Source organism: Chrysemys picta, chromosome 7 (assembly GCF_011386835.1).
Source record: "Chrysemys picta bellii isolate R12L10 chromosome 7, ASM1138683v2, whole genome shotgun sequence".
Taxonomy (NCBI): Eukaryota; Metazoa; Chordata; order Testudines; family Emydidae; genus Chrysemys; species Chrysemys picta.
In genome coordinates this window covers 55,232,843-55,248,092 of record NC_088797.1, presented here as the reverse complement: position 1 = coordinate 55,248,092, position 15,250 = coordinate 55,232,843, and the positions used below count along the sequence as shown (strand labels likewise).

General features: G+C 47.3%; 1 protein-coding gene across 27 annotated transcripts in view; it reads left to right on the top strand.

The window, feature by feature from the left end:
- USP54 (ubiquitin specific peptidase 54) overlaps nt 1-15,250 on the top strand; it is a 236,926-nt gene that overhangs the window by 165,156 nt on the left and 56,520 nt on the right. For all 27 annotated transcript variants that reach the window (XR_006174369.2, XR_010589458.1, XR_006174368.2 and 24 more), the window contains one exon: nt 11,100-11,246. Coding sequence is in view for 24 of the 27 variants with exons in the window: in XM_065553291.1 (XP_065409363.1) it covers nt 11,100-11,246 (147 nt within the window). In the remaining 3 variants the exon portion in view is untranslated. The remainder of the gene's footprint in view (nt 1-11,099; nt 11,247-15,250) is intronic.

Sequence of the window (15,250 nt, the reverse complement as noted above, 5' to 3'; positions counted from 1 at the left end):
CTCCAGAGCCCAGTGGGACCTGTAAAGACTGACTCCCAACACTCCTTCATTGGCATCACCTCATGTCTTGGTACCGCATATTATCTTCCTGGTGCTGTTTACTCCTGAGGCCTTGGAAGCTGTGAGAGAGATGTTGGAATCTCTTGGTGCCGATGTCACCAGTTGTTCAAGAGGCTTGCCCAGCACCAGTGCCCAGGGTACTGCCTCCTGTGCCTTCATCTCCGCACTGACCAGCTCCACTGGATGCAGCCATCAGGGCACCAGTGAGGCCAGCTCTGTCAAGAAGAAAGCCACAGAAGATATCCTTGGTTCCGTTTGAGTCTGAACTGCCTTCCCTGATACCGACTGGTATGGCACTGCCTTTGTCTCAAAGAGAAGCTTCTCATCATCAGGCTTTGAAGTAGGTTCCTATGTGTCCCAATATAGCTGGTCCCTTCAGGAGGGATATGCCACCTGCCTGCCCTGGTTTCTGTCCCAGTTCCAGCAGGGCGCTTTCAGGAGGGACCCTTGGTCTAAGAATAGCTGGGGTCCAGGGCCATACAGTGGCCGTTCTGAAACCTGTGGGGTCCCTCCACAGTCAATAACATCTCCGCAGCCATGTCAGCTGGCTCCATCTTCTGAGCGTTGGAAGTATCATTGCCACAAACGTAGCATTCGTACTGAGCCCGGCACTGAGCAGAGTCAGGATCCCTCTTGCAAGCAGCTACAAGAGGACCAGAAGCTGGATCAGCCTAATACCGTTAGCATCCTCTTCCTCATCTGCTGATGACACAGTTATGTCGGAGCCTATTTCTCAATCTCTGGAGGGGGGAGGGATAGCTCAGTGGTTTGAGCATTGGCCTGCTAAACCCAGGGTTGTGAGTTCAATCCTTGAGGGGGCTGCTTAGGGATCTGGGGCAAAATCAGTACTTGGTCCTGCTAATGAAGGCAGGGGCTGGACTCGATGACCTTTTGGGGTCCCTTCCAGTTCTATGAGATAGGTATATCTCCATATTTTTTTTAAATTATTTTAAGACCCATCAGGAGCTGTTGAGGGGGTTGACTATGGCAATTGATATCCATCCAGAGGAGGTCCGGGAAAAATCCCTCTAGCTGGTGGACATTCTAACATCTGAGGCTTCAGCTAGACTAGTGCTGCCAATGAATGAGGTTATCTTAGAGCCTATCAAGATCCTCTGACAGACCCCAGGTTCTCTGCCTCCAATGGCTAAAAGAGTGGAGAGAAGCTACTAAGTCCCCCACTGAGAGTTCAAGCACTTGTATAACCATCTTCTTTCAGGCTCCCTTGTATTTGCAGTGGCCAATGAAGAGGAGTGACAGGGACACCAGGACTCAACCCCGAAGAATAAAGAGGACAAGAAGCTGGACTTACTTGGAAGGAACATTTATTCCACAGATCTATTACAGCTTTGCATTGTGAACCAGCAAGCTTTGCTAGGACGCTGTGATTTCACTCTGTGGGATACAGTTCTGAAATTTAAAGACAGGCTTCCAAATAAGACAAAACAAGGGTTACTCACTTTGATGGAGGAGGGCAAGTTGTTCTCTGTAACAGCTCTACAGGCAGGTCTTGATGCAGCAGATTCTGCATCTCACAGCATGGCCTCTGTCATCATGATGAGGTGCTCCTCCTGGTTTCACTCTTCTGGCCTCCCTCCAGACATGTGACAGACAGTTTGGGACTTACCCTTTGAGGGGCCGTCATTAGTTTCAGAAAAAATGGACAAGTCTCTGCATAGTCTTAAAGATTCTAGGGCAACCCTGAAATCCCTGTGCATTTACACTGCAGCAGTGAAACGGAAGGCTTTCTGCGCTTATCAGTCTCAGCATTTTCAGGGATTTACCCCTCAAGCCCAAGACCTACCAAGAAGAAGGAACAGAGGTTACAAACGGCAACTTCCACCATTGCCTCCTGTGTCTGCAGCTGCTGGTTCATTGAGGTGGGCAGAATCTTCCAAGAGCTCGCTTTGATGGGCAGGTCAAGAACAGTTTACTAGTTCTGCGAGTGCAATTCCTTTTTGTTCCAATTTTTGCAAACTACCTGTCCCACTCAATCGTGCTTAGACTCGCATCACAACAGACTGTTGGATTCTAAGTGTAGTAGGAAGAAAGCCTGAGACATAAGCCCTTGTATTAGAGGCCTGGTATGAGGCAGGACCTGCTTACAGAATATGGCAAGAACAAGGCTGATATTGCAGAAATACACATTCCTAAGAAGTGCTAAGCAGAGTACTCACGCAAACACATCCTGATATCAAGTGGTACCAGAACATCCTGATATTAAGGATGGTACAAAAACATTCCCTAAGGATAACAGGATCACACTGGCCCCTTCTAAAAGATACGGTCAGGATAATAGTACGTAATAAAAATGTTTTAATTGAACCAACATGTACAAGGTGATGAGTGATAACTAGCCACATCGGAGGGCAAAATTAACTATGTCAAAGGCAGTACATAAATTGTTTGTACTAGGGCAGTGGTTTTCAAACTTTTTTCCTGGTGACCCAGTTGTAGAAAATTGTTGATGCCCGTGACCCATTGGAGCTGGGGATGAGGGGTTTGGGGTGTGTGAGGGGCTCGGTCACAGGGTTGGTGTGCAGGGGTGTGGGCTGCGGGGTGGGGCAGGGAATGAGAGGTTCAGGGTGTGGGAGGAGGCTCTGGGCTGAGGCAGGGGTTTGGGGTGCAGGAGGGGGTGAGGACTCTGGGCTGGGGGTGCAGGCTCTGTGGTGGTGCTGTGGATGAGGGGTTTGTAGTGCAGGAAGGGGCTCAGGGTTTGAGGGGGTGCTCAGGGCTGGGGCAGGGGATTGGGGCGTGGGCTTACATCGGGCGGTTCCCGGTCAGCGGCACAGCAGGGATGCTAAGGCAGGCTTCATGCCTGTCCTGGCACCACGTACCGAGCTACACCCCAGAAGCGGCCAGCAGCAGGTCCGGCATGCAAGCAGCTCCATGTGGCTGTCGCCCGCAGGCACCACCCCCTCCAGCTCCCATTGGTCGGTTCCTAGCCAATGGGAGTGTGGAGCTGGTGCTCGGGGGGGGGGCAGCGCATGGAGCCCCATGGATCCCCCACCCCATCTAGGAACCAGATCTCCTGCTGGCCACTTCTGGGGCATAGCACAGTGTCGGAACAGGTAGGGACTAGTCTGCCTTAGCCGGGCAGCACCGCTGGCGGGACTTTTAACGGCCCAGTCGGTGGTGCTGACCAGAGCCGCTGTGACCCAGTGCCTTACATTCCGTGACCCAGTACTGGGTCGCGACCCACAGTTTGAAACCCACTGTATTAGGGTATAAAGATGCATTTCAGAGGGAGTATGTTTGGCCAGCCCAGGGGGGAATTGAAAGTCCCGTCATTTACTAAGCTGTATTCATTGTTACAGGCATACATGTTTTAGTATCTTCGTAGAGTCTGCCAAGTGCTATTACCGTGCTTCGTCGACAATAAACCTGGCCGGGCGCTTTGCACCTTACAGATCTTGTGGTCATTGGGCGGTTCGCTCCAAGTCTGCTGTGCCAGCTGTCTGCGCAGAGCTGGGGCAACGCACAGGGAGAACACACACACGCAGCCAAACATCTAACCACACTAAGCATAATGGAAGTGGGAAAATTTACTCCCATTTTATTTCTGTGCCACCTTCCTGTCCTCTTCTGGGACCCCTGTCATGAGAGAGCACATCAGCAAGAGATGCAATCACTTCTCCTTGTAGGAGCCATGGAGGAGGTTTCTCCTTTGTTCAGGGAAAAAGGGTTTTACTCCCAAGACTTCATGACACTGAAGGCCAAAGGGGGTCTCAAGACTGTTTTAGATCTAAGGCAATTAAAGAAGTTCCTTATAAAAAAATTGAAGTTCTGGATGGTCACTTTGGCTTCCATTATTCCTTCCCTGGAGCTGAGGGACTAGTATGCTCCTCTTGATTTAAAGGATACCTACTTTCATGTGGCAATTCAGCAGGGTCACAGAAAGTTTCTAAGATTCACTGTTGGTGGCCATCATTATCAGTTCACAGTCCTCTCCTTTGGTCTCTCGACTGCCCCTCATATTTTTATGGTGTATGTAGCAGCTTTCCTCTGGATTCCCTCACCTGGATAACTGGCTGATAAGAGGTTGATCGAAATCACAGGTGGTGTCCAGCATCTGCTTAATCTGGTCCACCTTTGATGCACTCAGCCTGATAACCAACACAGACAATTCAGTCCTATCTCCAGTGCAGAAAATAGAATTTATTGGACCCATTCTAGACTCGACAGCAGCCAGGGCCTCACTTCCATAGATGAGATTTCTTGCAGTGCAAAGCCTCATTCTAGACTTCAAGACTTATCCTCTCACCATGGTGAACTACTATTTAAGACTGCTGGGGCATCTTGCGATTTTTGGCCCTGGACCATCTTGCAACAGGGTACATCAATAGAAAGAGGTACTTCTCTATGGTATTGCAGACGCTTGTAGATCACCGTGGGCATTTCACTGGCATCAACATGGGGTGGTCCGGGAAGGTGCATGCCGCACACATCTTCAGGAACACTGTCCTGTACGGAAAGCTGCAAGCAGGGACTTTCCTTCCAGACCAGAAGAGTCCAGTGGGGGATGTTGAAAATGCCAGTAGTGATCCTGGGAGACCCAGCATCCCCTTACAGCCATGGCTTATGAAGCCTTACACGGGAAACCTGGACAGCAGCAAGGAGCACTTCAGCAGTAGGCTGGGCAGGTGCAGAATGACCACTGAATGTGCCTTTGGCTAACTAAAAGCACACAGGTGCTGCCTTCATGGCAGGTTAGACCTAAATGAGGAAAATATTCCCATGGTCATAGCAGCCAACTGTGCACTCCATAATATTTGTGAGGCTAAGGGTGAAAAGTTTGCCCCGGGCTGGAGCACGGAGGCAGATTGTGTGGCGACAGATTTTGAGCAGCCAGGTACCAGCGCTATTAAAGGGGCACAATGAATCAGGGGGGGTTGAGGTGCCATTTTGACAATGAAATCCAGTAATGTATTTATACATTTTATACAACACTCTTGCCATGCTTTGTTAACTTGCTACCTTGCATGAAAATTTTGATGATTCCTGACTGATTTGTACTCAGCGATCAATCAAATTGCCACTGTGTATTAATTCCAGCAGCAACCACCACGTATAGGAGACAAATAAAGATTGGCTATCCACTGGGTCCTGGGCGGTGGAGGTGGGGTCACTGCCGAGGATGACGTCCAACTCCTTATAGAAGCGGCAGGTCTTTGGTGCAGCATCACAGTGACGGTTTGACTCCCTGGCCTTCTGGTGCGCCTGCCTCAGCTCCTTTATCTTCACATGGCACTGTTGTGTTGTCCCCTTTGTAGCCCTTATTCAACATGCCATGAAAAATCTGACTGTAGGTATCAAATGGGCATCAACGGATGGATCATGTGATGATTACACTGTTCTACAGCCAAAATGCTTCTGAAATAAATGTAGTCAAACTTTACTAATCCTGGGTCACTGAGAAAGAAAATGGTGCTTAAAATTGTTGATTGGCTCTAGTTTTCAAGATATGCTATTGGGTCAGTAGATACGACCCTTGACTTGGGAATGGCGGAGGATAAGTGAGTTATAAAGGGAAGGGATCTCAATTTAAACCAGAAATGACTAAAATACATCTTTGACTGGATCTATAAATAAATCTATGACTGGGTTTGGACAGTACTTGCTTTTTAGGCAAAACAATGAATGATGCAATCTGAAGCTTGTATTGCATCATACATGATACGAATTGCATCATGTTATTCCTAGAAGTCATGGATGATGCAATCATAACGAAGCTTACATCACTCTGCTGAACAAATTGCCCTATATCAGCTCTAGAAATCGTACAGTGTCGTGCTCTCTTATTTGTCAGTGTTTGATTTTGCAAAGGGACACATTTCTGTTTAGCCAAAGTGAGCAGAGATGCCTCGTACTTGTGTGAACAGTGCAGATAACTTCTGCTATGTTTGTGGTGAAGTGACTTTTGCATCACAAAATTGTAGTATAACCACTATGGTTAAGAAAGCCTATCGCCTTTATTTTGGCTGCAGAACTGGGGATCAGGACAAGAGGTGGGCCCCACACATATGCTGCAACACTTGTGCAACAAATCTTCGCCAGTGGTTGAACAGGAAAAGGAAATCTATACCTTTTGCAATGCTAATGATTTGGAGAGAGCCAACAGATCATACCAGCAATTGTTACTTCTGCATGGTGCCTCCAGTTGGGAAAGGTGTGTCAAAGAAGAAAAAGTGGACTGTGCATTATCCAAACATTCCATCAGCTATACGCCCAGTACCCCACGGAGAAGGACTGCCGGTTCCTGATGCACCAAAATCATTCTCACTTGAGTCAGATGAGGAAGAGGATGAAACTTCTGGTCCTGAACCATCAATGTCAAAGGACCCACATTTTCTCCCATCCTCCTCCTCTGACCCACACCTCTTAACACAAGGTGAACTGAATGACCTTGTCAGGGATTTGGAACTACCCAAGAGTAAGGCAGAGCTGTTGGGCTCCAGACTACAGCAGTGGAATCTCCTGGCAGGTGATGTTAGGGTTTCCATGTTCTGTGACCGTCAAAAGGATCTTGTCCCATTCTTCTTCACGGAAGGTGATCTTGTAGCCTGCAACAACATCGATGGTGTGATGGCAGCCCTCAACATCGTTCACGATCCAGATGAGTGGAGACTGTTCATTGATTCATCGAAGACGAGTCTTAAAGCTGTTTTACTGCATAATGGCAATGTTTTGCCATCAATTCCAGTTGGTCATGCAGTCCATATAAAGGAAACCTATGACAACATGAAACAACTTTTGAGGTGCATAAACTATGACCAACATCAGTGGCAGCTTTGTGGCGATTTGAAGGTTGTTGCTCTCTTGCTTGGTCTGCAGACTGGATACACAAAGTACTGCTGTTTTCTCTGCGAATGGGATAGTCGTGCAAGAGATTCCCACTACATCAAGAAAGATTGGCCACTCCGACAGTCATTGGAGCCTGGGAGGAAAAGTGTTCGGCATCCACCACTTGTTGAATCAAGGAAGATTTTGATACCACCCTTACACATCAAGCTGGTTCTGATGAAGAACTTTGTCAAGGCCATTGACAAAACACAAGCAGCTTTCAAGTACCTCTGTGGAAAATTTCCAAGGTTAAGTGAAGCTAAGATAAAGGAAGGTGTCTTTGTTGGTCCTCAGATTCGTGAACTTCTTCGAGATGATGCATTTGACCATGCACTGCGTGGCAAGGAAAAAACAGCATGGAAAGCCTTCCAGTTAGTGGCAATAAATTTTCTCGGAAACAACAAGGCAGACAACTACAGGTTGTTGGTGGAAAACCTCCTCAAGGCATACAAAAGCCTTGGTTGCAACATGTCATGGATTTTTTTCCACCGAACTGCGGAGCAGTGAGCGACAAGCACGGCGAGCGATTTCACCAGGACATTGCAACAATAGAGAAACGCTATCAGGGCAAATGGAGCCAATCAATGCTTGCAGACTATTGCTGGACATTGACAAGAGATGCTCCATTTAATGAATACAAGAGACAAGCCAAGAAGCGCGAGTAGACACTGAATAGGACTAAACTATGTACATAATAGTTTTTTGCCCTTTGTTTCATAATAAAAGTTATTTATATAACCCTTTTGCTGATTTTTAAAGTGTTACATAAACAGGACAGGTGAAATATTATCATGTAAAGCAACCATAAACACATGAAAAGACCTAGCTTTACAATTTATGATTAAAACTCTACTATCTACACAATATACATAGACATAAAATGTAAAAACTTAAATATCTTAGAAACAGTAGCCAATCAGTTGTTTTAATTGTCATATTTGAATTCAGCACATCAAAATACATAATAAATAGCACATTTTATCTCTGAAGCGGACGATTTCTCAAAAATTGTAGACCAGTGTTACCTGTTCTGTTCATTCCCTCTGGGGCACCTGGCATTGCCCACTGTTGGAACACAGAACACTGGGCTAGATGGACCTTTGGTTTGACCCAGTATGGCCATTCTTATGTTCTTAAAGTTCCTACAGCTCAAACGGAGCTGGGACTGCACAGCCTCCTCTCCCCACAGACCCAGCAGATGCAACAACTCTGGTGTGCTCCAAGCTGGAGAGCATTTGCACCGTGGAGCTCCCATGGTCAACTGGGAAGATGCAATGTGAGCTCTCCGTGCTGCGCAAACGGGAAGTGGAATTCCAAAAATTACAGGGCCTTTAAAGGGCGAGGGGCAGAAGCCTATGCACCTGGATGGAGGGCAGAGGAGTTCGAATTGCTGACCAGAGCAGTCAGGATGAGCATTTTTGGGACACTTCCTGGAGGGCGTTTACAGTGACATAACCAAGCACAGTGTCTACATGATACTTTATTGATATAACTTTGCCGCAAAAAGCTCTATGCCTCTCGTCAAGGTGGTTTTATTTTGTCTCCAAAACAGGACATTTTTGTCAGTGAAAGGAGCATGGTAGTGTATATATCACCACTGTTTTATTGACAAAAGCTGACTTTTGTCGACAAAATTCTGTAGTGTAGACAAGGCCTAAGACATGTCACCTTTTGGTGACTTGCTTTTAACATACATGCTCAAGAACATAATTTTCTGGTACAGATATAGAACTCCTTGCATGGTACAGGTACATACATTTCACAATGATATTGATGATCAGTGCGTCACTGGCTTTAAGTTGAAATCTCACATTATATTCTGGTTCACCGAAGAACATACATACCAGAACCAGAAGATTTCTGGAGCTCCACTAAGTTGGCACTAAGAGTTCCAGTGTTTGTCTAGGTTAGAGTGAGGGCCAGCTCCAGGCACCAGCTTGCCAAGCAGGTGCTTGGGGCGACCATTCTGGAGAGGGGCGGTACGTCCAGCTATTCGGCGGCAATTCAGCGGATGGTCCCTCACTCCCTCTTGGAGCGAAGGACCTTCTGCCGAATTGCCGCCGCAGATCGCGATCGCGGACTTCTTTTTTTTTTCCCCCGCTTGGGGCGGCAAAAACCCTGGAGCCAGCCCTGGTTAGACGCACAAGCAAATGGTGCAGGAGTGGCTCCACTAATTAGCTGCCTGGACCCTGGAGAAGATGCACATGTAAGGTGAGGTGGTGGCTTTGGCAGGAATAGGGTGTAGGTGGGAGGGGGCAATGGGGTGAGAAGAGGGGTTGGGGGGAATTTGGGATGTGCAGGGCTGCGGCAGCCAGAGAAAGAGGCAACTTTCCCCAGCTCCAGGGCTGTGGCTGCCAGGGAGAGACGGCTCACCTTCCCTGCCCCAGCTCAGCAGCTACTGCAGTGGGGAGAGAGGGAGAGACCCCCCACCCCCTACTTCCCAGCCCCAGCTTTGGGGACTGCTGCAGCAGGGGAGAGGGGGCACATCCATCGCATTAGAAAGGTAAACTATTTATATGAAAATGAGTTCTGTGCTTTTATTCGTAGAACAAAAAAAGTTAATTATTATTAATTATTATTAGGTTTTTTTATATAGCGCTTTTATCCAAAGCGCTTTACAATAGTTAGCTAATGGTACAAACAACATTTGGAAAGATCATTAAGTGGTCCGCCGAGACCCTCAGCAATTTTCAAGTGGTCCTCCGGAAAAAAAAAAAAGTTTTGAGAACCGCTGATCTAGTCCATCCTGTTTAATAGGACCGTACAAAGTATCTGCACTCACACTTGCTCTTTACTTACACCATGTACATTCTGATAACATCTTCTGTTTTCCTGCTAGGGTGTTATGGATGGTCACAGAAAGATTTTGAAACCAGAAAGATATCCTTAGCAAAATATTAATTTTGACTGTGGCAGCTCTTCCCAACCAAGAAATTGTATACTTCTGTCAGCATCCCAGATCTTTTTTCATATGCTAAAGTAGTGGTTTAACATTTAAACTGTAGAGCTCTTCTGGGTTGTTTGGGTTTTGAATTCCCAGGTATTTATAGAATTTGTTGCCCGTTCAAATCCAAATGCTTTCTGGAGGATTGACTTTTCAGAATCTGGCAAATCTGTAGCTAGCTTTTCAGATTTGGCATAATTTACTTTAAATCCAGATGCTTTCCCAAGTAATGCATTTCTGTAGAAACTAATTTTAGGGAAATACTGACAATTTTTGTATAAACAAAATTAATATCTGCATATAAAGCTATTTTCTGATGTGTTCCTGCAAGTTTTGTTCTTGTGATAGGTAGGTTCATTGTTCCTGTATCTCCTGTGCAAAAGGTTTCATGATCTGTGCAAAAAATAAAAATAACCATGGCGATCCCTGCCTAATCCCTCTGTGTAATTCAAACATGGTAAATTTAACCACATTAACTCTCCCAGCTCCTTTTGGGCTCAGGTTAAGAACAGTTATCCATTTAAGCACCTGAGGGCCAATGTCAATATGGGACAGACTTGAAATAGAAAGTTCCCCTCTATTCTATAAAAGGCTTTCTTTGTACCAAGTTATAAGAAAATAAATGAATCTGTTTTTGATCTGGCATTATGGATGATTCCAAGTATTTGCTGAATATTGTCTGATATTTGTCTAATCTTAATGAATCCAGTTTGATCTGGATTTGTATAAACTGAGAACATGGAGTGTAGTCAGGTAGCTGGTATTTTTGCTAAAATATTTCATGATTCAACAGTGCGAAACGTACTTTTTAGCCACGGGTGCAGATGAAAAGAAAATAGAGAATGATACCAATAATATGTGATAAAAAGTGAGCCATGCTTCCAATTCCCACTGGAGTCTTGAGCACCCTCCAATTTTACCCATGCTCCCTATTTTACATGCCTCCCTTGGGGCAATTATATCTTCTAAACGTTATCCTTCATCTGAGGAAGAATTGACTGTATTCACATGTGAATACCAGGCAGAATTTGGCATCAGTCATCACATCAGTCATCACATAGTCATCATAGTTTGCTCTTCTCTCTTCCATCTTCATATGTTGAGCATGTAGAATCTGCTGCACTCCAGCCACCTTCTATATTGAAACAAGAGGCAAGACCCTGCAGTGGTAATACAGTAAACTGTGAAGTTGTATATTCCATTCAGTTTTAATTATAAAAAAACTTCTATGCGGATTTTTGTTTTGTTTCAGAGTAACTGTGGGGAAAAGATCCGTATACGTCGTGTGCTCATGAACTCTCCCCAGATCATCACCATTGGGCTGGTGTGGGATTCAGACCACTCTGATCTAGCTGAGGATGTCATTCACAGCCTGGGCACCTGCCTCAAACTTGGAGATGTGAGTCTACTGCACATTTGACAATCTCTCAAAATCCCCTTTTCCCAAGACATGTCTGTGCTGTTCACTTGTATGCATTCAGGATGCAGGTTCACCTCTGATTCTGGGATCATGGGAGCATAAACATGACATGCAGCCACCTTTGCCTCTGACCATCCCAATCTTGCAACCTAAGGATTGGGCCCTCTGTGAATGCTCCACTAAGCCTGTGAAAAACTGTTGGCATTGGATCAATAATTTGTCTCCTTGCTCTTCCTTACTCCCATAGTTTAGGTAACTCCCCTTTGTGAGTACTCTGCTCTTTGAACAAGATCTGCTACATAATACTGAGGGGAATAGAAGAGAGGAAGGAAATGGTCCCACTACTCTGATAGGTGGTGTGTCCATTACCTAATCATTTGACTTCCCTGGCACTAGTGGGTAGTTGCAACTGTTGGGATCAGATTTAAAAGAACACTGACAAGCACACTTGTACAAAATTTTTAATTGTATATTCTTAGTTCTTAATCAATTGTATATTTTAAAATGTTAATTCTAATAATTTTATATTTTTAATGTCACTTTAGGTGCTTGAAAATTGGAAATGGCCTCAAAGTGCCAATTTTAGATCTGAATCCAAATTTTTCCCATGTTCAGGCAGATTTTCTGATTTTAATTTAGGCCAATCACTTTTGAAAATAGCTATTTCCCTACCAATATTTGTGGGTGGGGGGTTCCATTTGAACAATAGTTATTCCTGTCTGTGTTTGTAATGGAGCCAGAATATGTTATGGTTTTTTTTTTTTAAAAACTTGTTCCTAAGTAATCCGGTCCAAGGATTTGGTCACAGCTCTGGAGTTATTTTAGAGATAACACAAGAGACTGGGAGGTACTGGCTGTTGTTGTATCTTAAATTTCTCAGTGACTGACTATGGTTATATTATATTGTAGTTAGACTCTGGAGGTCAGTTCCTCTGAGACTTCAGCACTTTTAAAATAACTTAAATTTGAGGTTTAAACTGTTGGTGTGGCTCATAATAGGAATTATCACTAGTGACTCACTTAACACTGAGAAACTAATTAAACTATTTGGCATGAATCTGCACTAAGTTGCAGATGCATCACTTGAGAACAGAATTTGGCCCTTAAAATTTAAAGCAGTAATGCATTGAAAAGTGACTCCAAAAGAGCTTTTTTGTGTGTCAGTGATTTCTAAATGAAATTTGGTCAATTTTAAAAGTCAACACATGATTTTTTTCTGACTGCCTGGCCTGCAAATCAACTTGGGATCTGAAAGCCTCCACCACTGATAGTCTCTGGAGGCCCACTACTGCCCTCAGTTACACCTTCACAAGGCCACTGACTTAAATTTGTCCTTGCTAGAGCCAGAACAGACTTCAGCTCCTTCTTCCATACCAGAACGGTGTTGGCTGTGCAGTGCAGAGAGAGAGGTAAAGAGTAGCTTTTTAAAAGTCACTCGGTAGAGCCACAAGATATAACAGAAAACGTACAGAGAGTAGGCTTTTTGTTGAGAAAGAAAGTGCCATTCTTCCTCGAGTGATTGTTCATGTCCATTCCAAGCAGGTGTATGCGCGCCGCGTGCACGCCAGCCGGAAAATTTTACTATAGCAGCGTCCATAGGGTCGGCTTCGGCGCCCCCTGGAGTGGCGCCTTCATGGTGCTGTATATAGGGGCCAGCCGACCCTCCACCCCCTCAGTTCCTTCTTACCGCCGGTGACGGCTAGCTGGAACTTCGCTTGCTCTTCAGCAATCGTAGCAGTATTCGGTCATTGTTGTAAATAGTTATTTTGTTGTTAAGTGTTAGCTTAGTTGGTTATTACTTGGGGGGTTTTCCCCAAGTTTTCCTCGCTCCGCTGGGGCAGGCCCAGGTCCCCGGGGTTCAAACTCTGCCGGGACTGCGGGAAATTCATGCCGAAGAGTGACCCGCACTCTTCGTGCTTGAGGTGCCTAGGCGAGAGCCACCAAAAAGACAGGTGCAGTATCTGCAGGGCTTTTCGCCCCAGGACTCTCAAAGATAGAGAGCAGAGACTTAAAGTCCTCCTAATGGAGGCGGCCCTGCGGCCGCAATCAGATCCCGGGCCTACTGAGACAGCACCGAGCACTTCATCCTCGGTGCGCAGTGCTCCGGCGCCGGAGATGAGTCGTGAGGCCAAGGCCACCAAACCCCGGCACCGGAGAGAGTCGGTGCACAAGAAACCGTCCTCTATGAGACACCATTTCCCATCGCCAGTGCCGGTTAAAAAGAACAGGCCAGTGAGGGATCGTTCTCCACACTGGGACTCTAAAGGGCCTGCGCCGTCCACGTCTACTACAGGACAATTCGTGCCACGGACCCATCCGACCATCCCGTTGACTCCTGCCCCAGAGAGGGTACGGTCGAGTCCGGAAAAGCCTAGATCCCCGGACACGATGGAGGAAGTGCGCCTCCCATCGACGCCGGTGGCGTTCGAGGCTGCCTCAGACTTCTTGAACCTCCCGGTGCCGGCGTCGCCGCACCGGTGCAGAGAACCTCCGGCTACCACTCGGCCCCATTATCAATCTAGGGGTAAACCGGCATTGTTCTCGCTGCGCTCCCCGCGCCGTGCTTCTCTTGCAGCACCAGTGCAGACAGCACCCTCTACAGCGACAGTGGGTACCGTGCCTCCTATGTCCTCCTACTTGGAAACTTCGGACTCGGAGGCGGATTGAGAAGTAGGTGATCATCCTCGCGTACGAGTGCCCAGCCATACCCACCACGGTGGCAGCTGCAGCAGTGGCAACCGCCCCCCCAGTGGCCGTTCTGGACGCCGTCGGCCTACCACCAGTCAGTGGGTCAGGCGTACGGACCCCGCTCACGAGCCGCATCTGTCTCTTTGATGTCCGTGGTACCGCCGCTAATGCCACTACCACCGGCACTGCCGTCTGACAGGAGTGTGCCACAAAGGGACACGGCACCACCTAGCCAGACAACAGCACCGACGGGGACCTTGCTCCCAACACCGCAGGCACCGCCCAGCACACCTCAGCGCTCGATATTGACCCCGGTACCACCTGTGGTGCCACATCCCAAGTCTGCACCGGCTGCGCAGCCTGAGTACCGTGTGCCGCAGGCCTTCGTAGAGGGAAAGGGGATAGATGAAGACCCTCTTCAAGGGATCTCTTCCGCCTCATCTCCGGATGAGGCAGTAGCGGGGACTTCAGCGGCACCGGCCCCGGAGGACAATAGGAACCTCCAACAGCTGCTTACTCAAGCAGCCCAAAGCCTCTCTATCCAGACTGAGGAGATCGAGGTGGACACAGATCCAGTGATTGATATCCTGACCCCATCAGGCCCATCCAGGGTAGCCCTACTCTCATAAAGACCATTACGGACACAGCCCGCACCTTGTGGCAAACCCCTGCCTCATTGGCCCCTATGGCCAAAAGGACAGAGAGGCGATATTTTGTTCCAAATAAGGGCTATGAACATCTTTAGACACACCCTCCCCCGGACTCCCTAGTGGTGGATGCCGCCAACCAGAGGGAACACAAGGGTTTTCAGGGGGCTACGCCTAAAAATAGAGAGCCAAAAAGTTGGACCTGTTCAGGCACAAAGTTTATTCAACGGGGGGGCTGCAGTTGCGCATTGCCAATCAGCAAGCCATAGTGAGCCGGTATGGACACAACACGTGCTCGGCTTTGTCTCCGTTCACGGATCTCCTTCCACAGGAGTCGCGAACTGAGTTTTCAGCCCTGGTTGAGGAGGGAAGATTGATTACCCGGGCTTCCCTACAGGCGGCCCTGGACGCGGACGATTCAGCTTCACGCACGTTGGTGACTGGTCTGGTCATGAGGCGTGGAGCCTGGCTTCAAGTGTCTGGCCTCCCTCACGAGGTCCAACAAACGATCCAGGACCTCCCTTTCAAAGGGCCCACGCTCTTCTCGGAGAAAACCGATAAGAGGCTTCATAGCCTAAAGGACTCACGGATCACTCTCCGTTCACTAGGCCTCCACACTCCTGTCACTCAGCGTAGACAGTTTAGGCC